The 27,719-nt window shown below is 38.2% G+C and overlaps 1 protein-coding gene across 4 annotated transcripts in view; it reads left to right on the forward strand.

Moving 5' to 3' along the window:
- Positions 1-27,719, forward strand: part of RASAL2 (RAS protein activator like 2) — a 157,308-nt gene that overhangs the window by 74,612 nt on the left and 54,977 nt on the right. For all 4 annotated transcript variants that reach the window (XM_058175414.1, XM_058175413.1, XM_058175412.1 and 1 more), the window contains one exon: positions 18,578-18,678. In XM_058175414.1, the coding sequence (XP_058031397.1) occupies positions 18,578-18,678 (101 nt within the window). The remainder of the gene's footprint in view (positions 1-18,577; positions 18,679-27,719) is intronic.

Raw genomic sequence — 27,719 nt, forward strand, 5'->3', positions numbered from 1 at the left:
CCCGAAGCATTGAGCACTTTCAGAGACTGTAACTGATCTCACACCCTCTGAACAACCACCGACACTTCTGCTGCTTGCACCTTCAACCAAAGTAGTCCGAAGGAACACAGACTCTCCAGAACAGCTTTATCAATAGTTCCTCTCTTGCTAAACTTCACCAATTCCAATATAGAATGATGGTCATATAACAGTTTGGTAATAGATTTCAGTTTTCTTGTCACAATTCTCAAAGAATCACTGGTTAGCATTTTCATCTCCAAAAACCCAACACTCTTGAGAGCTGAACCAGCTGCAGCCAAGCAAGACGCCACCATTTTAGAACTTAGCATTATCTAGCATTGTTGACAGAGGACCAGATATTTATTTATTTATTTATTTATTTATTTATTTATTTATTTATTTATTTATTTTATTTTATTTTGTCACAACAGTATATATAAGCATAAGCATGAAAGTAACTATATAATATATAAGCATATATATAAGCATAAGTATGTAATAACTATATTAATTGGATATAATGAAAGGAAACAACAGGACTCTTTGATTTAACCCATTGAGAATTCAATTCAGAAGATGACTGTGAGTAGGTTCACACAATATGTTAAACTCTAAATCTGCGTTAATAAAGCAGACTCTGAAAATAGTAATACTTCCAACTTTTTGCAGTTGCCTTCCACCCATAAAATGGTGATTCCAGAAATTGCTTAAACACACATGCTTCAGCAAGTCTGAATACATCAGCTCCATTTCTATACCAAATATAATTTTTCAATGTTCTGTTCTTATACAAAAGGAAGATTTGAAGTCATTCTCACATAGGCATAAAGTCATTACCACCTTCTATTTATGCACATTGAGAGCTTGAGCTCTTATGCAACTGGCAGAGTAGGCCCAGGAAATCAACATTCAAACTCTGCTGTCTTACTCTTTTTAAGGAACCTTCAGATCAAAAGTTCTATTTAGACATAATAAGAAGCTTCACTGCTGCTTGGGTTTCTGGTTAGTGGAAGGAATAAGTGGGAAATGGATGAAGAGCATACCTGATAATAAATCTGAATTCTAGATGTCTTCGGATGCAGCTGCTTTCCAACAAATGTTCCTTACACTCACTGAAAAAGTAAAATGGCACCAACTGTGAGGTCAGGTGGCCCAGTCCCTTGAAGGAACAGAATAAAAAAATGATAGGTTGGAGTACAATCAAGTATTGATTGCCCTCAGTTTCCAGGTTAAGTGTGATGTTATCTTTAGAAACAAATCAGCAGTCTTAAAAGGCTCGAAATACATTACTTGCAGGACATGTGATATTTCTTTGTTCTTCAATTTCTTTTTTTCCCCTCTTCCAGTTGTTAATATGCACAGCCTGGCTATTTTAAAAATTTACTTCTGAATAGAACATTCAATTCCAGTAGAGACTTCATCACCATTCTTCTAGGCACTGAACAGTGGCATCCATACAGAAAAAAAATTACTCAACTGCACAACTTAATGGGCCTTTGTCCAGAGCTTGGAATTTTGATTTATAGTTGCATAATATTCTGAAATGAATACTTTCCTTTATTTTATTCTTAATTTGGAAGAAGCCCTTCAAATAACTCATTGCTGTGAAATGCGTGGGATCTATTCACATTTAAGAGACTATCAGATGAAATTAAGTTTTTCCTCTTCCTCTTAAATATCTAATATTACTATTTCTTTTAAAATACCCATTTCTTGCATAACAGTATGTTCAGATCAGTTTATATATTTTTAGCAGCATTCACTTAATGCAGTCCTTGGGCTGCCATTGAGTGATGTGGTGCACAGGCTCTGCAGGCAGAATGTCTTGACTCAATCTCTGGTATTTCCTGATTAACCTAAAAAATACACTGTTTTCCTTTACTATAGTAGTGGTGTTGTTATTTTAAATTTATTATAGCCGCCCTCTCCCATAGTTTCTAGGTGGTTTACAAATACATTTTTTTAAAAAGTTAAAAACTTTCCATTTCACAGATAGCCCAGATCAAAACAATGCAACCATAACAAATCAAGCTAAATGAGGGGTCCAGCAATCGCATCAAAATCAGGCTTAAGACCAAAGCCAGATCTTCAGTGCTTTTTAGAATCCTAGGAGATACAAAAAGAGTGCTTTTTGTATCTCTGGGGGAGTGCTGTGTTCCAGAGGGCAGGGGCCATGACATTTCTTTGGTCCCAGAAGATGCAGCCTTTAATAGAAGGGATCTAGAGCATAATCAGTCTACTGGAATGTACTGTGTGGGCAGAAAGAGTACTGAGCTAGATGAATGAATGCATAACTTCCTTTAATAAAATAAAACACTATTTTGATGTTACATCCCTTTCAGCAAGGATCAATTTTAAATGTCTGTAGTTGCAAGCAAGTTTCTGGAATATTGCATCTGCTCATTTATAAAAAAAAATATTGGTGTGACATAAAAGCTATGTCTCGGCTGTGAACCAAAGAGTCTGTAAATCAAATCTTTCTTCTTATGATATAACCTTAAGAAATCCCCTGAAAGTCTTCTCAGCCATCAGAAGAGCAGCAGATAGATCTAGTTAGAATTGCTCTAGAAAGTCTAGAAGCAAAGAAAAGAAAGATGGGAACATTGAGAGCAAAGATGGGCTGTCACATGAAATTTTCTTTTCTTCTTCTTCTTCTTCTTCTTCTCCTTCTCCTTCTCCTTCTCCTTCTCCTTCTCCTTCTCCTTCTCCTTCTCCTTCTCCTTCTCCTTCTCCTTCTCCTTCTCCTTCTCCTTCTCCTTCTCCTTCTCCTTCTTCTTCTTCTTCTTCTTCTTCTTCTTCTTCTTCTTCTTCTTCTTCTTCTTCTTCTTCTTCTTCTTCTTCTTCTTCTTCTTCTTCTTTTCCTTCTTCTCTTCCTTCTTCTCCTTCTCCCCCTCTCCTCCTCCTCCTCCCTCTCCCTCTCCTCCTCCTTCTTCCTGCAGGGTCTGCTTTTCGGATCATTGAATGTCACTTTAAATGTTCAGCTGCGTCTCCAGGGCACAGGCCCACAGTTTGCATATCTTTGTTGATAGTGTCTTGCCATCTCTGTTTTCGGTGCCCGTGAGGTCGCCAGCCATTGATTTCTAGTTGGTGAGCAGTCTTGGCAATGGTGGAAGGTGCTGCTCTCAGGACATGTCCATACCAGTGGTCTTCTTTCATCTTCACATAGAATTTTGTTTCTGAGATTAATTTTCAATTAAAATAGCCTCAAGAAAATTCCCTGTTTTTTAGCTTTTACTGCAGCCTTATTTACAAGTTGAAGTTGAACTATGATTCAGAAAGTGAACAAGTTAAATATTATATAAATAAATGGATATAGGCTTTAAACAGAACAATGATACGTAGCAATTAGAATTTCAAGGGAAGAACAATATTAAATTTACAGTGACTGCCACACTTAGGGAAAATTATTGTAAAATATTTTACTGACGGGGTATTACTCAAGAATTGATTGCTAACATTGATAATTTGTTTGTAAAAAAACCTGGACAATTAGGTCAGATCATTCGTCATTATTTGGTGCAATGTTACAAAACCCAACAATTTGAGCTATTGAGACAAATTCTAAAAGGTTGATTCCCTTTCTAATGTGTCATCGTTCTATGAAATATTACCATATTAAATGCTATATTTCTTACAAAGCATAATGAAGTAGCTTTGTATATCCTAACAACTGTTAGGATACTCTACAATTTGCATTAGAAAATGCATATAATTGCTTCAGTAGAAGAATAGTAAATTAAGTAGGAGCATGCCTTGATATTTAAAATAATGAATATATTGAAAAAGTAATCTTAGAGTTTGGGTATCATCTAAAATTTGATTTCTCTTAAATTTATCTTTAAAGGTAGATTTCTTATTAACAAGACTATAATTTTACAGGTTATGGTTCATGGTGTGTTGATTGCTACTGTTGATAATCATACATTAATTTAAAAAAAAATATTGAGATTTTACTCAATACAAAACAAAAACCAGAAAAGCCAAAAAAGGAGAGAAAAAAGTACAAAGTGAACAGACCAGAAATTTAAAAGTATCACAAGTTTAGGTAAATCAAGCACAAATCCCCAGAATACTATTAGTTTAGTTATATACATCTAAACACCTTATTCTGAAAATACAGATCAGGACTGTTATGTATTCATGTTTGTACCTTTAAATATTTGAGCGGGAAATCAGCACGTTGCTGATTGGACGAAGCCTCCAGTAGAACTGTATAAAAGGAGAGGTTTTTCCCCCCAGCCTGTTGCTGGGTTCACCCTATATTAAAGAGCTGTTGTCACTACCCTGGTCTCCAGCCTCGTTACTTCCAGAACTTAACATTGGCGACGAGGATGGGATCTCGAGGCTGAGGAGAACCAGAACCGAGCTGAAGCACGATAGACCCGAACCCAGCAAACCCAGGGCAGAAAAGCGGAGATGGCCAGTTACACTCCGCCCGCACCGTTTGACCCAGCTAAAGAGAAATGGGGGACGTATATGACCCGTTTCGAAAGCTTCCTAGAAGCCAACGAACTGCACGGAGTTCCAGATAACCGAAAAAGGGCTTATTTCCTAAGCCACTGTGGTCCGGAGGTCATTGATATCGCGGAAGCCCTGGCAGAGCCAACGCCGTTGCAGTCGGTGTCGTGGCCAACTTTACAGACTTTACTAAAAAACCACTTCGCACCAACGCCGTCCAAATACGTGCGGCGGTTTGAATTCGGAGAGCGAAGACAGATGGAGGGCGAATCCATCGGTGACTACATGGCCGCCCTAAGAAAAGCGTCCAAGGACTGCGGATACCGCGACCTAGACGAGGTGCTCCTCGAGCAACTCATCCGAGGGGTCAAAGACATCCGTTTGCGGCGACGGCTGCTAGCAAAGAGCAACCTAACGCTGGCCAACGCTCTGGACGAAGCCAGAGCACATGAAATGTCCTCCCAAGCGGCAGAGACACTGCAGAAGCCGGTCCCACAAAGGCGGTGCGAAGGCAACTCCGGTGCACCAGGAGGAGGTTCAGACCGAATCCGGCGGTGAAGATGAGGAAGGGTCTGCCGCACCGAGAAACGCGACAAAGGGGACCGAGGCGAATGCGGAAGCTGCGGGGTCAACACCAGCGCCAACGCTGCAAGTTTAAGGACGCGACATGTCGGTGTGGGAAGAAAGGGCACCTAGCTCAAGTTTGTCGAGCAGCCCAACCTTCCGCCGAAAATTCAAATCGGCCAATCAGAGCGGAATCGGCAAGGCGACCCGCGATTGGCTCAAACAAAAAGGCGCGGATTCAACCAAACAACTGTGGTCATAGGCGCGCCTCGACCCAAGTGGAGAAGAAGATCTTCACCAAGCCAAAAATAGAGGGAGTTCGGTGCGGCTTGAAGTAGACACGGGATCAGCGATCACCATCATGTCCTGGGACACTTTGGCGAAGTCGCTGCCGTCTGTCGCGGCGCCACCTGCAAGCACAACGGCTACGAGTCCACGACTACCAGGGAATCGCATCCCTGTTCGAGGGACCACCTCCGTCCGAGTCAGTCACGGTCCACACAAGAAGACCCTGCCCATCACGATCGTCGAAGGAACTCTGCCCAGTCTGTTGGGACTAGACTGGTTTCGTGCCCTGGGCATGGGAGTGACTGGCATCTACAGAAGTGACTGTAACCTGAAAGACATTCTCTTTAACGAGTTCAAGATGTCTTCAAGGACTGCCTGGGCAAGTACAAGGGACCCCTATTTCCTTCAACTTAGACCCCAGGTAGCCCCCATTAGGCTTAAGGCGAGGAGAGTCCCTTTGCCCTAAAACCAAAATCGATAAGGAGCTGGACAAGCTCATAAATCAGGGATTTTGGTGCCAGTCGATCACGCAAAGTGGGAGGCGCCAATCGTCACCCCAATAAAGTCGGACGGGTCAATTAGAATTTGCGCTGACTACAAGGCGACGCTTAACAAAGCCTTACAGAAAAGCGCTTACCGGTTCCGTGGTGCAACACTTATTGCACTCTTTGGGGCAAGGGCAAGTCTTTGCAGTTAGACTTGGCCCAAGCCTACCAGCAACTGCCCGTAGACGCCCGCACAGCGAAGCCCAAACGATTGTAACGCACAGGGGGGCATTCAAGTGCACCCGATTGCAATTTGGGGTCAGTGTGGCACCAGGGTTGTTCCAAAACCTAATGGAACGACTACTGCAGGGGCTCCCAGGGGTAGTCCCCTACTTTGATGACGTCCTAATTTCAGGGGAAAACATGGAGGAATTGGGGGAGCGTTTAAGAAAGGTTTTGGGGATTTTCCGGACAGCCGGATTAAAAGTCAAGGCAAACAAATGCCAGATAGGGGTCGAATCCGTTGATTTCTTGGGCTACCGGATAGACAAGAAAGGAATTCACCCTACTGAGAGTAAGGTCAAGGCAATTAGGAAGGCTCCAGCGCCTAAAAATAAAGCAGAGCTGCAGGCATTCCTGGGGTTGGTGAATTTCTATGCGGTTTTTTTAAAGAACAAAGCAACCGTTGCGGAACCGCTGCATAGGCTCTTAGGGAAAAATACTGTTTGGTCTTGGGGAAAGACAGAAAATAGGGCTTTCGAAGCAGTGAAGAACCTGCTCTCAAGTGATAGCCTGCTCATACAATATCACAACTCATTACACCTAGTGTTGGTTTGCGATGCCTCCCCTTATGGGGTGGGGGCTGTACTCAGCCATAGACTTCCAAACGGCACAGAAGCCCCTATAGCTTTTTACTCTAGAACGATGTCCTCCCCAGAGAGAAACTACAGCCAATTAGATAAAGAAGCACTAGCCATTGTGTCAGGGGTTAAAAAATTCCACGAATATGTCTTTGGGCGGAATTTTGAAATCGTGACTGACCACAGACCGCTACTAGGGATACTGGCTGGCGACCGCCCAACGCCTGTGGCACTTTCGCCACGCTTGACCCGATGGACTATATTCTTAGCCGCTTATTCGTACAAGCTGCAGCATCGACCAGGAAAAGAAGTGGGGCATGCAGACGCGTTAAGCCGATGCCCACTACCAGGGGCGACCGAAGACCCCACTCCGGGGACGCCCATTCTACTTATTGACTCTTTGGACTCTGGCCCAGTCACATCTAAGGAAGTGGCTCGGGCATCATACCGGGACATTGTGTTAAGGACTGTACTCGGTTGGGTACAGAGAGGGTGGCCCGCTGCGCCGGGCGAACGGTTCAAAGAATTTGTTAAAAAACGAGATGAGCTCTCGGCTCAAGGGGGGTGCCTGTTATGGGGTGATCGTGTAATAATACCTGAATAATTCAGGGCAAAGGTATTGGACCTCCTCCACGAGGTCACCCAGGGATCGTAAGGATGAAGGGTTAGCTAGAAGCTATGTGTGGTGGCCACTCATGGACGCAGAGATTGCTGAGAGGGTAGGGAAATGCCAGGCTTGCCAAGAGTCCAGACCTCTACCCCAACGGCCCCAGTCAGGAATGGGAAAAGCCCCAAGGGCCCTGGTCAAGAATCCACATTGATTTTGCTGGCCCTTTCCACGCCAAACGTTCCTAGTGGTTGTGGATGCATTCTCTAAATGGTTGGAGATCATACTCATGAAATCCACTACGGCCGAAGCAGTAATCGCAGCCCTCGCCACCTATTCGCAACTCACGGGTTGCGGACACTCTGGTGTCCGACAATGAGCCTCAATTCACGGCAGCCCAGTTTGAAGAATACCTGGCAGAGGAGGGCATCCGACATGCCCTCTCTGCGCCTTTCCACCCTGCGTCGAATGGCCTTGCAGGCGTTCCGTCCGGAGCGCTAAGGAGGCATTGTCCAGGCTCAAGCCAGGTGACTGGCAAACAAAGATAGACTTTCCTAGCCGTTCAGCACAGAACCCCAAGCACGGCCACCGGAAAAGCCCAGCCGAATTACTAATGGGACGGAAACTCCGGTGCCCACTTGACCGCTTGAATCCCCATTACACACCAGAGGGTTACAAGGGGAACTAGAAAAGACAAGGAAATGAGCATAGGCGACGGTGTGGGCCCGAAACTATGGGGACGGCCCTAGTTGGTTCGCAGGACAAATAATAAAGATAACCGCCCAAAATCGTGCGTGGTAGAGCTACCAGACAACCGAGTGTGGAGGCGCCACATAGATCAGATAAGGAAGCGAATAACTGATCAAACCGAACCAAATGAAACAGATCATGACCAATACCAATTTGAATTCACAGCTGACAATGACCGGGAGGCGCAAGACTTAGCTGAGGTCCCAGAGTTCCAGCGACGCCATCAGGTTCGAGGAAACAGCAGGAAAGTTTCAAAGTAATCCAAGGCGGATGGCCAAGAAAAGAGTCGGCCAATAATCCGAGCCCGTTGGCTCAGAGAAAGAGCTGGGAGGAAAACAGCCCCTCCGACCAGCTCAAAACACCACCCAGAACTGAACCGCGCAGGTCAGAAAGAACTAGGAGACGCCCAGGTTATTTGCGTGACTACGTCGAAAAATAACATGTAAATAAATATGTAAATAGAGGCAAAGTGTTTTCTGGGAGGGGAGGAGTGTTATGTATTCATGTTTGTACCTTTAAATATTTGAGCGGGAAATCAGCACGTTGCTGATTGGACGAAGCCTCCAGTAGAACTGTATAAAAGGAGAGGTTTTTCCCCCCAGCCTGTTGCTGGGTTCACCCTATATTAAAGAGCTGTTGTCACTACCCTGGTCTCCAGCCTCGTTACTTCCAGAACTTAACAAGGACTACAATTAATTTATGATTACTTTAATGTTATTTTTTTTTTGTAAAAAGCATACCAAGTGACATAAACATAATGAACCACAACTGCACTTTTATTCTATTTTAAAATGAATTGCTATATTCATATGCCACATTTCTGAAAATTATGTTTGAACAAACTTGTTGCTGTGTTGCTCCCCTGACTTATGCTGTTAAGCTTATGTGTTAAGCAGACTTCTTCTATGGTTAGTCTGCTTGATATATAAACTTGAAATCTGGCTTGTTCTCCCAGATAAACCAGGAATTAAAAACCAAGAACAATGTGACAAGTAAATTCAAAATTAACATTATCCGCGGCATACAAGGAAAACCAGTTGAAGATGTTTTACAGATGGCACCTTCCACCTACAAGACTTGCAAAGATGTTCCCAAATAATAATTAAACATGTTGGAAATGCAAAAAAACTCAGGGAGCATACTACCATCTATGGTGGATGTGTCCGGCGGCAAAAAAATTCTGGGCAAATATTAAAAAATGGCTAGGAAAAATAACAGAACAACCAGTTGAAACCAAACTGGAAACATTTTTATTAGGAATCTTTATGAGAACATACACCAAAGAAATAAAAAATCTGATTTTACACATTATAACAGCTGCACGAATAACGTATGCACAAAATTGGACACAGGAAAAGACACCAACAGATGAAGAAGTGATAGGGAAAGTTTTAGAGTGTGCCGAAATGGACAAGTTAACAAAAGAAATTAAAGAGAAAGAAGAGACAGATTATTATATAATCTGGAATAAATGGTATGAATGGCTTGAGTCTAGAAATAAAGGGAAAAAAGGGGAGAAATTAGAATGTACAGAATATATTAAGAAACGCTATTAAAAATAGGAAATATTTATATGTTATATGTTGTGTGTTTGTCATTGTGTAAAATAAAAATAAATGTACAATATGTAAATAATAAATATATAAGAATCTAGAAAAGTAAAGCTATTAGTATTAGATAATAATTTAATGTAAATAAAGAAAAGGGGATAAGAAAGAAAAGAAAATAACAAATGTGATATGGGGGGAAAGGTATAAAAGAGAAAGAAGATCACTAAGAAACACTGTTTAGAAATAGGAACTATTTATATGTTATATGTTGTGTGTTTGTCAGATTGTGTATCACATTGAAACAATTAATTTTTTTTAAAAAAAAAACAAGAACAAACCATGAATTCCATCAGAGGAAACAGTCAAAAATTGTGGCTCACAGATCAAGATAGCCATTACAATATTTTTGGTCGTCTTTTCAGCCATTCCCATTGACAAGAAGAGCAATCAATAATGTTCACAGCTTCAATACTAAACAGTGGGGAAAGATAGAGAGGGGAGGAAAAGCTAGAATACATAGCCAAAAAAATGGATTTAAATATGGATGAAATAAAAGAATTAAAAGAAGGATATGGAAGGCAACCCCAAAAGAAGAAGAAGATTAAAAATGGGGTTACGGGCAAGAGAAGAGGGATAAAGAAAAAACAAAGGGAAAGCAAAGCAAAAGATATTTTATGAAAATATTTTAATAATGTGCATTAATATTCGAACTATATAATGGATAATTATTTTGTATCTAGTGTGGAAGTTAAATATGTTTAAAAATATGGCTAATAGTGAAAAGTGAGAATTAAATAACAGGTGATTAGATAATGGAAGAATATATTTTAATGTAAACATGTGTATTAATAGTAGAATCTCTAGGATGGGAAAGATGAACAGAGATATGAGGAAGAATTAAGTTTTTAATTGGAAAATTTGAATTTGAATGATAGTATTATCAAATAAGCATAAAACATGTTAGAATTCAATAAAGGGTGATTAGAAAATGAAAGAATGTGTTGCAAGAAAAATATATGGTAACAGTAGGAAACAGAAAAGAAATGTTATTATCATGTCTTTTAATATTATAGTGATGGGGTGGAGTTAAAATAAAGATAGAAATAAGAGGATAATTATAGTATATATACATCAATATATTAAGACACATGTTTTTTTTGTTTTTTGTTTGTTTTTGTTTACATTTATACCCCGCCCTTCTCCGAAGACTCAGGGCGGCTTACAGTGTATAAGGCAATAGTCTCATTCTATTTGTATATTTTTACAAAGTCAACTTATTGCCCCCCCAACAATCTGGGTCCTCATTTTACCTACCTTATAAAGGATGGAAGGCTGAGTCAACCTTGGGCCGGGCTCGAACCTGCAGTAATTGCAGGCTACTGTGTTCTTAATAACAGGCTTTTACCAGCGTGAGCTAAACCGGCCCTGGAAGAGTAAGAGTAAGAAGAAGGTTTAGAACTGAAGTAAAGGATATGTGCAAACAATTTGAAACAATGAAAATGAAATGTAATAAGTGTGTGTAATAATATGATGTTTATTTTTATTGAAATGTATGATACTCAGATATTACACCATTCATATATCAATATGTACAAATAATATAAAATTTAAAAAATGTAAACAAAAAAAATATAGTGTTTATCGGCATACTTACTTGTTCTCTTTAAATTCAGAAATTTTTGATTATTATGAATTGTGATCACTTTCAGTAGGACCTCTGGCTAGCTACCACATTATGCTGTTTCTTTCCATTGTAACTTTAATGGAATACATTACATTGTACTAATTTTTATAATTAATGTTATCATATTGCACACAGTATATATTCATAATGGATATCATTTTGTTTAAATATGCTATCGTACAGGTATACTTGGTGAGTTTCAATTATTTCTATTTTACGTGATCTGTCAATCTTGCTGCATACCTCCCCTTTTTACGTCCTGCAATTTTGTAAATCCCAAGAAAGTTGTCACTGAGCAGATTTCTTCACTTTCTAATTTATGCTAGGAAGTGCTGTAAAGCAACTTCCATCCTTGGAATTAGCTCCCCTCCTACTTAGTTCACCTCCCTAGTTTTATTTCCTTGCATTCCCCCCAAATGTGTGGTTCTTTATCCTCATTCCTCCCTGTATACTTTCATATTTTTCTTCTCTCAGTGGCATCTTCTGAAAAAGTTGTTATATTATTTCCCTTCGCCAGCATGCTTTAGAGCTTAATGTTTTAACCATGTTTTTCCTTATAAGTACATTGCTATTATTCCCATGTTGTTTAAGTTGTTTCATTGATGTTTTATATAGTTAAGAATTTATGTCAAAAACATAGCTTTGGGATAGGCAAGAAAAATAAATTGTGAGTCAGTTTTACTACCAATTCAAGGATTTAAGAATCATCTTCCTGCCCTCCAGTGATCTATTAAGCTAACCCTAGTTTGAGAGCCCGAAGCAGCTTTTTAACAACATATGACAGCCTGATTGTCACTGGGAATTGTAAGTGTTATGGCCCAATGCATCAGCAGTTGAAATTGTTCCAAAAAAGCAGTAAAATGAGAATTGAAAAATGACCACATTCTGCTTGTCAGTCATTTTATGCATCTTGGCTACAGAAATTGTGTTGAAGCGGAGGGATGGGGGGAGAGAACACGGAACACCTAGTAAAGTGCAGAGAATCTCTGAAAGAGTTGCAAAATTAATTTAAAGGGAGGAAAAAGTTATGTCATATGAAATGCAACTAAAGTATTGGTAGAAAAAAGCAATCAAGAATCAGAGAAAAATATAATTGAATAATCTTACCTGCTGAAGAATTCATAGTTCCCAAGCAATTGTTTAAAATATTAGTGCATGCATAAATAAGTTTGTTTTAAAAAAAAACCTAAGGAACTTATCTTAAAGGCAGACCCCATCTTCAATAATTTAGTGACTGGATCTAGTTTTCTGGATAACTTACTGCATAACATTTCCACAATATTAAATTCACTCTGAATATAACTGTACTCTGTTAGCTGTAATGGTAGATCCATTTTCTTACACAATTTTCTGAGCATTCCCAACAACAGCAACAACAAGAAACATTGAAAGGCAGGATTTCCCTTTTCAGGGGAGGGCGTGTCTTCAAACCCCAGGTGGCAATTCTACCTGAACAAAAAAATGATGAAAGCAGCACAGAAGTACTTTAAAAAATAGCTTACTGAAAATGAGAAGAATCTGCTTACCTGTGTAAGCAGCCATTTGAACTGACACATGATAAACAGAAAATCAAAGAACTGATATTGTAAAGGAAAATAAGGCTTAGTAAATGGACACAGACCATTTGGATTTTCCTAAAACGGACTTATATACAGGGTCCTTTAACTTGTCCAGAAACTGTTAATGGGTTGCTTTCTAGTTAGTGGTGTGAAGGAATGCGAACTTGCCCTTGAGAATGAGGAAAGAATGAGCAAACCATTAAGGAGGAGCTATGGCAGTGATGGCTAACCTTTTCGCCATCGCATGCCAAAAGTAGGGGGAGTGTGAGAGAGGGGGCACACGTGTGGCCACACCCATAATTCTATGCACCCTGTGTATTCACACACGACTCCCCACATTCCCCCACTTTTGGCATGTGATGGCATAGTGGGCCTGATAGGCCGATTTTTTGCTCTCCCCAGGCTCCAGGGCCTCTCTAGGAGCCTGGGGAGGGCGAAAAGAGCCTTCACCACTGCCCTGGAGGCTCTCCGGAGCCCAGAAACAGCCTGTTTGCCAATTTCCAGTGGGACCAGAAGGCCCATTTTTTGCTCTCCCAGACCCTCTCTAGGACCCTGGGGAGGGCGAAAGCGGGCCTTCCCCATTCCACCCCAGGCCCTGCAGAGGCAGGAACCAACTTGTTTCCCTACTTCCGGTGGGCCCAGCCCTGCCAGAGCTGAGCTCGCATGCCCACCGATATGGCTCCACGTGCCACCTGTGGCACACATGTCACAGGTTCGCCATCACGGGACTGTGAGAAAAATTTACTCAATCCTGAGAAAGAAGAAAAAAAAAGAAACTCCCAAGTAGCCCCACCTAGAATTTACTTAGCACACCATGGAGTAGATAGACAGGCTTTCAAGATTTTGTTACTCTGTTCTATAACAAACAATACAATCTCTGCTGTGGCTGTTTCTTAATTTCCTATCTTCTGAGACTTACTTTGAAAGTTACTGGTTTTGGGGCTGTAAGCAAAAAGTTGTAGGACAAATCTTTCTTAAATAACCAGCTCCCTTCAGAATTAATTTCATGCATCCTGCTTTTTAGTAGGGTGCTTGCAAAGTTACTTTGTGTTAATTATGCATATGGAAGTTTCTCTAATCCTTTTTTTTATTACAGTAATATAGAAAAGATTTGCTCTTGTAAGTTTTATTTTGTTGCAAAGTTGGTTGTGGGGACTGTTTAGGAGTCACTTTCAGTTTGTGCCATCAGAAAATACACAATAAAAGGCAATACTTAACAAGTTGGGCAGTAATAATAAGATACTCTCACAAAATGTAAATGGATTTTTCAACTCTTGGATGAATATGGGCATATACATATTATTTCTTTAAATAGCGTACAGGTAACTTATGCTTATGTGGTCAATTTATGACCAAAATTAAGCCGAGAATTTATGTTGCTGAGTGAGAAATTCATTTTGCCCCATTTTATGACTTTTCTTGCCACATTTGTTAAATGAATCACTGCAGTTGTTAAATTTGTACCACAGTTTTTAAGTGAATCTGCCTTCCCTATCGACTTTGCTTGTAAGAAGGTTGCAAAAGATGGTCATATGACCCCGGAACAGTGCAACCGTTATAAATATGAACCACTTGTTAAGCATCCGAATGTAAATCATGCAACCATCGGGATGCTGCAAAGGTCATAAGCATTAAAAATTGTCACAAGTAACTTTTTTCAGTGCCGTTGTAACTTCAAACTTTAACTTGTAGTTAAAGAGCAATTTTAATCTACTGGATCATCAAAAGCAAGGGCGTAACCATTTTTATGTGGTAACTACTATATCCTGAGAGTAAACGTATATCTTCCTTAAAGGTCTTTTGGGAAAAGAAAACAGCTGAGTTTGTTCTATTCCTGTAATAAAGAACAGTATGAATAAATAAAAGCTTTATCTGGCCAAATTGCACTCATTTCAAGAAAAGAGAATAATGCTGGGGGAGATTTAAACCAAGTTTATACAGATGAAACAACAGTATGAACCATTACAGTTTATTTAGCATACTGACATCTCTGCTAAGTTCCATGCGTTAATAGATGAGATCTGTTTATGATAGTGGTGTCCCATTTTTATTATTTGCTATTGCACTTCACTAGTTTAGAGCTATTTAGAAGCTGGGGCATAAAAGGTACGTAACCAGGAATACAGTCTTTTGCAGGTAATATTTTGCTTTGTAAGACATTAGAAAGCTGTCCAGTTTTAGCTAAGGTTATCTTAAAGTTACTTCAGTTTGCTAAATGTACCTTCAGGGAATAGCAAGTTCATGTTTCAATCCAGGAGGGGGAAATGCCTTTTAAATGTTCCCCAGAAAAAGTTGCAGCTAGTTGCACCCTTAGGCACTGTAATCTTAAGTGTTTAGAAATATATTTCACTAAAGATCTGAATTATATATGAGGAAGCAGTTATAATCCTCTAATTAAAAACATTAACAAGCTTATAAGAAATTGAGAAAAATTAAAGCATCGCTTGTTGGCCATATAGCAACAATAAAAAATGATAGTACTCCCTAAATATCTATTTCAACTGCTGCTATTTTACACAGGTAGCAAAAATTAAATGGGGTTTATTTATGCCTTGTGAAAAGAATCTTTTTAAAGTGGTAAAAGTCAACAGAAGAGTTTATTCACAATAATAAAAATAATTCATAAAATTAAAAATTACATATAGACATTCAAGTTGGGATTCAGGAATCCCTGTGGTACATAACACTCCAAGCCAAGCAAGTATTATTAAAAGGAATTTGTAAGTTTTATGAATAAAAAGGAGTTTTTTTCTTTCTTCCTAAGCAGTCGCCTCTTTTTTCCCATTAGATGAAAAGTTTGTCTGACAAGGGCAAAATACATCTAGGGCCAAGATCCTGGAATAATGTTGTGTTTTTTTAATTAGAAAGAATAAAAATAAAGTAGAAGTAATTTATTTTCCTGTCTTTTAATAAATACTTGTTTTTATGATGTTGAATAACAAAACAGGCAAATGTTAAAAAAATCATTTAATCAATATTATTAATAACCTATAGGTGTAGCTTGACTACTAAAATGTAGTAACTTTGATGATCTGTGACAGACACAGCTATTAATTGGCAACAGCTAATTATTACAAAATACATGTAATATTTATTCCACATTTCTCTGTAAAATATGAAAAAAATATTGAAAATCATATAAAATATAATTGTGGTCTTTGATTCTGGCTGAATCAGACCTGCTGTGGAACTTGCTTAGTTCTTTTCACCTTGCTAGATTTTGTACAGTTTTTATTATTCTTCAGAAAAAGGTATTGGATGTCTGGAAAAAGTGCCTAAAAGAACAAGAAAAATGTAGTACCTATTCTACAAGCTTTTGGCCCCTTTTTTGGTTATTCTGTGAGACCAACTGTTTGTTTTGTATTAACTGATTTAAAACAATTCTATGACCATATTTTTAAAGCAGAATGGGCAAGCTGCTATGATAAATTTTAAGAGAAGTGGTATATTACAGCTTTAGTAACTAATAATATCTAAGAATAAAAAAAATAGACAATTGCTTTCTGTCCATATTCTTTCTGTCAAAGGGCAGATGTCTTTAAAATTGCTTTAATTTTTATTAAGATATGTCTACTCAAATCTTTGTACATATGTCATATTGTCATACATAGCGATAACAATGTACACAATGCTTCTGCACATCCTCTTTTATATTCATTATGGAAACCAATCCATGAGAAATGGGCCATTGTCCCAGGCCAATCAACTATTCCTGAAGCAATTCTAAAAATACTTCAGAAATATATTACTTTATTTGCAGTCCAATAAAACACCAGTGTACAATACAATTATTTAAAAATTTTAAATAGTGAGAAAATTCTAGAATAATTAGCAGCTAATAATTGATAGCATGAGAGGAGGTACCAGATGGTTTCTATTAGCTGTAGCTATTAATATCAATTTTGAAACCACCTTAGAGGTTCCCTGAAGAGTGATCACCCAAGAGGAGGATAACAGCCTCCTGAACACAATGGCAGGAAGAGTTATTAACAATTGAATGTATTAAACTTGATTGCCCAGATTTTGATCACATGACTATGGGGATGTTGTGATGGTCAGTTCTGTTGAGAACCACTTATAGGTTGCTTTTTCAATGCCACTGTAATTTCAGACTGTTGCTAAATGAATGGCTGTAAGTTGAGGACTACATGTACCTTGCAAGTTGATATCATACTCCATTAAGGATTGTGTTTCAGGCTAGTTTTTCTGAATAATCTCTGCAATAAATTATTATGCTTATGTTCTTGCTGTGACTCTGAGAGAAAGCCTAAAGCATACAGTATATTGATTACTTGCCTATATAAGGCATTTTTCAAAACTTCTCTTTCAAATAACCTTTTAATTAGATTTGTTTTCAATATCATGGACAACTATAGATAGCTTTCTTAATGACACTGGCCCTTTATTTTTACAGATTTTGCTGCTGTTGTCTCTATACCTCCCATTTGTTTCCTCAAGCATTACTTCTTTATTCTGTCCTTAATTGTTTTGATTAAAATTTTGCCTCAGTTGACTTACAGTTATCTGAATCTGGCTCAGTTTAACAATTGCTTTTTAAATGTTAAATTTGTATGGTAACTGAAATTCTTTTTTCTTAATTTTCTACTTAAAAGATATTGAAAAAATACTTTAATATTATATGTTTAAAGCTATACAGTAATTAAATACAAAATGAAACTACAATATTTAACACCCAGAGATATCTCTAGATCATGGGTGTCACACTCACGTCATCATGGCGGTGTCACATGATGTATTGGGACTTTTTTCTGCTTTGCTAAACCAGGCGTGGGCGTGCCAGCATGTGACGCATCCAGTCCATGGGCCGGGTGTTTGACAGCCCTGCTCTAGATCAGGGGTCTCCAACTCTGGCAACTTTAAGACTTGTGGACTTCAACTCCCAGCTGGCTGAGGAACTCTGGGAGTTGAAGTCCACAAGTCTTAAAGTTGCCAAGGTTGGAGATCCCTGCTCTAGATCATCAAAGCAGCACTTCATTTTTATGAAAAAAATTAAGAGAATTTTCTGTTACTAATAGCCATGTCTTGATTTTTTTAATGGAAGATTCTGTCATGTAAGTTAGTCTGATAGCCTGTAGAACTACCAAAGAGACATGTTTTTTTGTTTTACCTGTTATATATACTGAAAAATATAGAATGGTATTAAACTTTCTCGGAAATGCTAAGCAATAATTGACCTAGATTTTAGTGGGGCAGAGGTTTAACCCAGAGGTTAAAACATTTTTTCTTTTGATTCAAGGATAGGTATGTTATAAGGAATAATAAAGAAAAGATTGAAGATACTAACAGTAAAGGACAGGATACCTCACATTTTCTTCATTATCGGAGATCATCTATACTTTGATGAAAAATTAATACCTTTAAATGTAATTATTAAATTAAAGCGAATGTCAGATGTGGTTCATAATGTTGCTTCTCATTCCAACAGACTTAGCAGTCAACACCGCATTCCCTCTTCACTCCCTGGCCTTGTTTGGCAATTCTCAACAAATCAATAGTGTTATTCAATTTGTTTTTTGCTGACATAAACCTGTTTCTCTTATATTCTTAGAGAGTTTTAAGATATTTCTTCTTCTGTTACTGATTTGTTTGAATTCCTACCTGGGGAAAATATAAGTCGTATTATCACAATTACCATTGTCTTTATTTGAGTTGCATAAACTGAGTATTACCGAAGCCAGTTTTTTTAAGAGAAGCTACTTAAAAATACTAATACTAGTTTGTATAACTTCCTTTCTTGTGTCTTTTTTTTAGGGCTTCTTTAGTAGACGTCTTAGAGGCTCAATCAAAAGAACAAAGAGCCAATCTAAGCTAGATAGGAATACCAGTTTTCGTCGTCAGACCATTGAAGAAAGGTAAGATTCTGGGTGGAGGGCAAAAGGATTAGTTGTTTTCCATGAATTTGGTGAGGTATATTAATCTGCGTTAGCACATACAAAACCACTAAGAAGTTTCACTTAAAATAAACTGACAATTTTTTTTACCAGAAATTTTCCACTTAGATTTTAAAAATCAAGAAAACCTTTGCCATTGGTTTGTATGGCATGTCTCACTCACTGACCCACTGATGCAAACTGATAACTGGATCAATTTACCAGAATAGTTTCCCAAAGGGCAGTTTTACTGGTGTTTTACTTCATATGCAATGAAGTTTCATGACACCTTAAAGGTTTACATTTTTTTATCATAATATAAGCTTTCCCCTGATGAAGTACACTCCACTTCACAAAAGCCTTTACCACAGCATAGTAATTGCTTTTACTGGAAATGGTATCACTAAATTAAGTGTTGCACTTGACAAAAGAGTTACAAAATGCTAAAGAATATATTGTCTCCTGGACATTAGCTGATAGTGAACTCTGACTACATAAAGCTTCTTTTAAAGATAATATTATCTTTCTAATATATGTATGCACCAAGAATACTTTTTAAATTGTTTATTGTTGTCTTTATAACTATGAGAAACCTAAAATAAGACCAGTGACTTCTCCTGGTCTATTCCAAAATAGAAAAGTCTTCTATTTCATCAAGCACCAGGTAAGTCAGGAGATTCAGACAGTTCAAATGAATTTAAAGACCTATTGCAAGTTTAAGCTCTCTACAAAAAAATCTGATCTATTAATGGTCAAGGGAAATGAGCGGGAATAAGATATTCAAGGTGCATTGGACTTAGATATATAGTGTATTGTATAGGGACTCATGACTTATGATGCATTTGACCCCTCCCACGGGCTCAGCCTTATTATCTCCTACAGTACAGTAACAGTGCATAGCTAAATGGCAGTCCTTGGGCAATCTTGACTTCATTATGAAATACCAGGCTAAACTTAGTACTCAGTAAATCCTGGAAAAAGGTACTGGCAAATCACTTCGTGTTATCGACAAGAAGACAATATGGTCATGTCCAGGAGTTGAATTCAACTTGACAGAGAATGTATCAAACACATAACTACTTTAGTTTGAAAAATGGACAATTTTCAATAATTATTCCAAAATAATTCAGTTTTGCATTAATGGATATTTGAAGAGGGAGGATTATGATAAAAAAAAAAGAAATGGAAAAGTGTGGGCTTTGCAGGAATTGAAAAACCAGACTGATTCAAGAACAAATATATTGACTTCAGAGTAAAAAAAAAAAAGGCCTGACTTCTATTTGTAAATTGTTTAGTATTGTTACAAATGCTTCATTATAGAGACATTTTGGCTTCTAATTCTACTTCATTACATTCTAACAGCCAGTGGTTGAGTGAACTGAGTATTTTTTTTCCTAACAGCTAACGTGAAGGTTCAGCTCATAGATGTGAGTAATGTGATAGCATTGGCAGCACTGATGAAAGTCATTAGTGCTAAAGTTGGGTGCTGTCTGGTGCAGAGAGCGCCCATTTCTTCCTGAAATTGCTTGTTTTAGCTTAATGATTGTTTGCATAATATTAATGCATTTATCTCTGGTAGTCTTTAAGTTTCCATTCTAGTGTTTAAAATAGCTTGCCATTTCTTCAGTTTTTGAAACATTTCTGTTTTTTTATCTTTTTTTTAATATTCTTCTTGATCAGAAGAAAGCCATACCTTTGTGATGATTTCTCAGAGGGTTACTTCTCTTGGATTTTAATACAATTAATCTGTTCTCAAATATTAACATGGTTGGACATCCCCAAGTCAAGAGCAGAATTTTTTGATCCTTCAAAAATGCTGTTTAACTCAGTGCTTCCTCTCATTGTGAAGAACTGGCAAAGAGAAGCAAATAGAAACAGAGATGAGCAAGATTACACAAAAGGAAAAAACAGAGATTACACAAAAACAGAGATTACACAGAGATTACACAAAAGGAAAAAACAATCCAACCTATCAAAAACAGCACTACAAAAAACAGATTAGAAACACAAGTTAAAATAGGGAAGAAAATGGTAAGTGAACACCTGTCTACCCTAGACGAGTTCAAATCACCAGGACCGGATGGATTACACCCCAAGGTTCTGAAGGAACTGGCAGACGTGATCTCAGAACCACTGAACTATATCTTTCAAAGATCCTGGAGCACAGGGGAGCTGCCAAAGGACTGGAAAAGAGCTGATGTAGTTCCCATCTTCAAAAAAGGAAAAAAAACAGATCCAGGAAACTACAGACCTATCAGTCTGACCTCAATACCGGGGAAGATTCTGGAAAAGATAATCAAGCAACGAATCACCGAACACCTAGAAGCAAACAAAGTAATAACCAAAAGCCAACATGGGTTTGTCAAAAACAGATCATGCCAGACTAATCTTATCGCATTCTTTGACAAAATGACAAAATTAGTAGACCAGAAGAATGCTGTTGATATAATTTACTTGGACTTCAGTAAAGCATTTGATAAAGTAGACCATAACCTACTACTAGATAAAGTAGAAAAATGTGGGTTAGACAGCACCACCACCAGATGGATTCGTAACTGGCTGACCAACCGCACTCAACGTGTAGTCCTCAACGGAACTACATCCACATGGAAGGAAGTATGCAGTGGAGTACCCCAAGGCTCTGTTTTAGGCCCAGTACTCTTCAACATCTTCATCAATGACTTGGACGAGGGGATAGATGGGGAACTCATCAAATTTGCAGATGACACCAAGCTGGCAGGAATAGCCAACACTCCAGAAGATAGGCTCAAGTTACAGAAAGATCTTGACAGACTTGAACATTGGGGGCTATCTAACAAAATGAAATTCAACAGTGAAAAAAGTAAGGTTCTACATTTAGGCCAACAAAACAAAATGCACCAGTACCGTATATGTGGTACCTTGCTCAATAGTAGTACCTGTGAGAGGGATCTTGGAGTCCTAGTGGATAACCATCTAGATATGAGCCAGCAGTGTGCAGCAGCTGTTAAAAAAGCCAACACAGTTCTGGGCTGCATAAACAGAGGGATAGAATCAAGATCACGTGAAGTCTTAGTACCTCTTTATAATGCCTTGGTAAGGCCACACTTGGAATATTGCATCCAGTTTTGGTCGCCACGATATAAAAAAGATGTTGAGACTCTAGAAAGAGTGCAGAGAAGAGCAACAAAGGTGATTAGGGGACTGGAGGATAAAACATATGAAGAACGGTTGCAGGAACTGGGTATGTCTAGTTTAACAAAAAGAAGGACTAGGGGAGACATGATAGCAGTGTTCCAATATCTCAGGGGCTGCCACAGAGAAGTGGGAGTTGGGCTGTTCTCCAGAGCACCTGAGGGTAGAACAAGAAGCAATGGGTGGAAACTGATCAAGGAAAGAAGCAACTTAGAACTAAGGAGAAATTTCCTGACAGTTAGAACAATTAATCAGTGGAACGACTTGCCTGCAGAAGTTGTGAATGCTCCAACACTGGAAATTTTTAAGAAAATGTTGGATAACCATCTGACTGAGATGGTGTAGGGTTTCCTGCCTGGGCAGGGGGTTGGACTAGAAGGCCTCCAAGGTCCCTTCCAACTCTGATGTTATGTTATGTTATGTTAAGAGGAGTCCTAACTCTTGCAGAATTTATTTATTTTATTTATTTATTTATTTATTCAAATTTGTATACCGCCCTATCTCCCGAAGGACTCAGGGCGGTTCACAGGCACATAAAACATAAAAGAATAAAAGAATTAATAATCATTTGCTTCCTGGGTGTAAAGATTGCAGTGCCTGATGAATATCTTGGGAAAATTGTGACATAAGATATAAATTGTCCAAACCAGCTCTCTTTGCAGTTACTGCTGTTTATGTCTTAACCATTTTTGAATCCTCTTCTGAACCAGGCAAGGTCAGTTTAGTACCGTTTTGTTACAGTCACCATTTTTCAGGGTGTATTCAAGGCATAGAATCATCTCAGGTTTGGAGGAAAGGAAATGGAATGACCTTCCTTGATATTAAAATTGATGGAAAGTTTTGACTGGACCAGGAGATAAAGGGGACTGGACCAGAAAGCCAGCCTTCTAAGTAACAGCCCTCCCTATTACATAATTCCTTGGGATTAGCCTGTATTCTGTTTGCATAAAGCATTTTTTATTTTAGAGTGCCTTTATATGCTAGAGTGATCTGGGTTTTGTGATTTTTAAAAAAAATGTATATATAGATACATTTTAATGTATATATTCATAGTTTAGATTGTTTATGTACAATGCCCTCAGTTACTGACACTGGACTGGTCTATAAATTCTTCTGTAAAGCTTTTGACTCAGTGGTACATGACAAACTTCTCCTAAAACTAAAATCCTACGGCATCTCCGGACCCCTCCACAATTGGATAACAGTATTCCTGTCAAACAGACAACAATTGGTCAAAATAGGCAGTGCCCTATCAAATCCTGTTCCTGTCAATAGCGGCGTTCCCCAAGGCAGTGTTCTTGGACCAACACTCTTCATATTATACATTAATGATCTCTGTGACCATATTAAAAGTAATTGTGTTCTCTTCGCTGACGATATCAAACTATTTAACACTACCAACAATATAGCTACCCTTCAAAAAGACCTTGACTTTGTGTCAGAATGGTCTAAAACCTGGCAACTCCAAATCTCAACCAGCAAATGCTCTGTTTTACACATTGGAAAAAAGAATCCAAACACTAAATACAAACTCGACGGACATTACCTTGCAGATGACCCCTACCCAGTCAAAGACCTTGGAGTCTTCATATCCAATGACCTAAGTGCCAAAGCCCATTGCAACTACATCGCAAAAAAAGCATTAAGAGTTGTTAACCTAATCTTACGTAGCTTCTTCTCCAGAAACACTACACTACTAACCAGAGCTTATAAAACATTTGCTAGACCAATTCTTGAATACAGCTCGCCTGTCTGGAACCCATACCACATTTCAGACATCAGTACAATTGAACGTGTCCAGAAATATTTTACAAGAAGAGTTCTCCACTCCTCTGAATATAACAAAATACCTTATGCCACCAGATTTGAAATCTTGGGTTTAGAAAACTTAGAACTCCGCCGCCTTCGACAGGACCTATGTTTAACTCATAGAATCATCTATTGCAATGTCCTTCCTGTTGAGGATTACTTCAGCTTCAATCAGAACAATACAAGAGCAAACAATAGATTTAAACTTAACTGCTTCAATCTTGATTGCAGAAAATATGACTTCAGTAACAGAGTTATTAATGCTTGGAACACACTACCAGACTCTGTGGTATCTACTCAAAATCCCCAAAGCTTTAACTAAAAACTGTCTACTGTTGACCTCATCCCATTCCTAAGAGGTCCGTAAAGGGCGTGCATAAGAGCACAAACGTGCCTACCATTCCTGTCCTACTGTTTCCTTTCATTATATCCAATTTATATAGTTATTACTCACTTATACTCATATATATGCTTATATATTATATAGTTACTTCATGCTTATATATACTGTTGTGACAAAATAAAATAAATAAAATAAAAATAAATAAATACTGTCAAATAAAAATTATATATTCATTCTCTGCTGGCTTTAAATAGATTACATGGATTAAAATGATTTTATTGCCAGTGTGCTAGTATTTTAAAAAAAATTCCCCTTTTCTTTTTTGTGTCTTAACTGAAAAACACCAATCAAAATAGAATACAAATATTAAAATGAATTCTTTTTGTACTGTATACAATTCAAGTACATTAAACCCTTTCTTCATTTTCTGTCTAAATTTGTTTATAGTCAGTCTACAGTCATTAAATACAATTTTAGCTTGCATTGCAATATTTTCTGAGTAGTCTGTACCAAACAGAAATAATTTTTATTTGCAGAATTTACTTATAGGTTTCCCACTGCCCCCCATGTAACACCCGGAAAGATCCTAACTATGCCTGAGACTGAGCTTTCTGTATGATTATTGCATATCTGTGGAACTGATTTCACAATAAAACATGGGGGCTGCTGTCCACCTTAGCCTTTAGGAAATCTTTGTATCTTTTTATTAACCTACAGAGTTTAATTTTGTGTGGATGTGTGGGAGAGAGATGAGTAGTCTAAAACTAGATTAATTAATGGACTTGCTTTACTTTTTTTTATCCTTCCAATGGACTTACTGTATTTATCAGTTAGAGAAACTATACTTAACCGAATATAAGCACTTTCATGTTCAATCTATATATACAAAAACAAAAACCACTCACGCCATAATTACGAAATTTCCAGAACTGTAAAGCTTACAAACTTGAAATTTGCCACATATGTTCCTCTTGGCTCCTAGGTGCTCACTAAGAAAGGATTTTTCAAAATGGCCATCAGAACAATAGTATTTTCTATATTATGATTAATACACTCTGATGCTAAGGAGTTCTACTCCCCCTCCCCACCTCAAAAGAAATCTGTTCCAAATGCAAAACACAAGCAGAGGAGAGGAGTTTCACTTTCAGTTTTACTTTCATAGCAGAAAACAGCTTTAATACAGAACACCTGAGCTAAGCCACGCCCAGCCTCCTTCCTGTCTCCTTCTTGCTCACACAGCAAATACTGCTTGAGTTTCCAAACATCCCTCAACTCTCTCACACACTGACAGGATGCTAGCCAGTTGAATACTGATTGATGCTGCGGGCTGGGAATTCTACTCCCCCTCCTCCTCTGTTCCAACTGCCAGTTGCATTATATTAACACACTCTGATGCTACGGAGTTACACATTCTACATTATTTCAGGCTGTAAGTGTAAATTTATCAAGCCCGAGCATATAGTTTCGTAGTGAAGCACAGGCATCCAGCTAGTTTATTATGAAAATAAAAATAACCAAGTCTCTTATTTTCATCCTGGAATCTTTCAATTATAAGAAAGACAGAATAGGATTATTTTCATATGAAAAATAGCTGTATACATTTGTATTTCATCAGATTTATACTGTAGAAACTCAGAAGAAGACTGCAGCCAATTACGAAACATTTTAACTGAAATTGTAGAAAACCTTGTCATGCCTTGATCAGTAGGAATCAGATCCCAAAATGTGTATAATTCTGCTTTGATGTAGCAAGTGTTCTCTCCTTTTTGTAAGCTTTGTTTTTGTTTTTGACTTGCCATGAACAGCTGTTCCCAGCTATTTGTGTATCACACGCACTTTCCAATTTCTTAGAAATCCCCCTGCCATTGCAGGTCTCCCTTAGCAGAGTCTGAAGCAAATTATCCTTCCAGTGCGATCTCATTTCTGATACTGCCTGACATGCTTCAGCTTGTACTTCAGGCATATTTTGGTCTCCTACTCCATGAAGGATTTTTTGGGAGATGCAAGAAATTATATTGAACTGGACACATGTTTCTTCCTCTATGATTCTTGTCTGTTGCTTTGTTTTGCTCTTTATGCAGGTGATTAAGAAAGTTAAAATAATCCTGCGTTTCACTTGTGAGATTTTGTTTTTAAAAAAGAAAAACAAATCACCAGGTTTTTATATTGAGTTTATAGGCAGTTGATTGTACCAGTTAGATAATGTAAGGGATTGATGATTTTTCTTACTGGCCCTGGAAATCCTTCCTTTTAGTTTTGCTTATAATGGGGGAGGGGGCAGAATAATGGCTGAGATAGATTGCATATGTCAATGGCTGCAGTTAAAGCTCAGTGGACAGCTGGGAGAGGTTTTACCGTCTTGGGATTTATTGCCATGTGAGAATCGGCCTGATTTAGTAAAAGTCATTTTATGGTATTATCAGACAGCTGCAGATTGTCAGAGGATCCTCTCCATACTTCCAGAGAATGGCATCTCCTGGGCTCTGCAGTATCCAATAGCCATGGCTTTGGGGTTCTTGGTGAAACGGTACTCTTTCTACTCTAGGTGGGTCTTTTTTTGAAAAAATGTCCTCTTGCAGTACAAAGAATCCTGGCAGATCAATTTAACAGTGTCATACTGCAGACTTTCGTTTTGTATTTTTCATTACTTTTTTGCCTGGTTTCTAACCCTAATTTATAGGATTATAGATAATGGGGTGGGTTGATTTGTTTCTGTTTGATCTGGAGGAGTAAGAGTCTCCTAGCCACTTTGCCTCATTGCTGGTTCATAATCGGTATATAATATTTCTGTGAATATTGTGTGCTTGAGTGGTCCTACTATTCTCTTCTCCTTCAATGAATCAGAGTTGGTAAGCCTGCTGCACAGTACACTCCCAAAAGCTTTAACCAAAAACTGTCTACCATTGACCTCACCCCATTCCTAAAAGGACTATAAGGGGCGTGCATAAGAGCACAAAAGTGCCTACCATTCCTGTCCTATTGTTTCCTTTCATTATATATACGCTTATATGTTGTATAGTTGTTTTATGCTTATGCTTATATATACTGTTGTGACAAAAAAAACCCAAAAAAACCCTAACAGTGAAACCTCGAGTGTAACACCAGTGGGGTGCCTCAGCTTCCTGTTAAAAGTAATGTAGCAAGAGATGTTTGTTTGTTTGTTTGTTTGTTTGCCATCAGTTATTTCATCCCATTGTAGACTTTGTTAAGTAGTGCCATAGAATTCCAAGTTAGGTGGAAGTTTTTTTAAAAGTGGCAAACAGTAGCAGATAGTTAATGATTGCAAAGGAACCCAGAACCCTGTGAAAAAGTGGTAATTTTGGTTTTCCACCACATTCTATGCTGACAACTTTCTCACACACATATACACATTTAAATAGCAAATGTGGTGCAGTTTCTGTTTATTACACTTCAGACTTGGAAGATTGGCTTTTATAATTTATCATTCTGCTGAGTTAGCCTGAGAAAGAAAGTTGCCCAAGGCTGTTCAGTGAGTCTACAAACCAAGCTGCAATAAGGACCTAGATATGGCTCACTTCCTATTTGCTTGAATATGTCATGCAGTGTAAGGTTTATGAGTGCAAGCATTTGACTAGGAAGGGTAATTTAGGGAACTGTATGTGGCATTTTAAATCAGCTATATTAAGTCTATGAAGAGTCTAATCTCATTTTGGTGAATGAATGCTACCTATAATTA

Source organism: Ahaetulla prasina, chromosome 3 (assembly GCF_028640845.1).
Source record: "Ahaetulla prasina isolate Xishuangbanna chromosome 3, ASM2864084v1, whole genome shotgun sequence".
Taxonomy (NCBI): domain Eukaryota; kingdom Metazoa; phylum Chordata; class Lepidosauria; order Squamata; family Colubridae; genus Ahaetulla; species Ahaetulla prasina.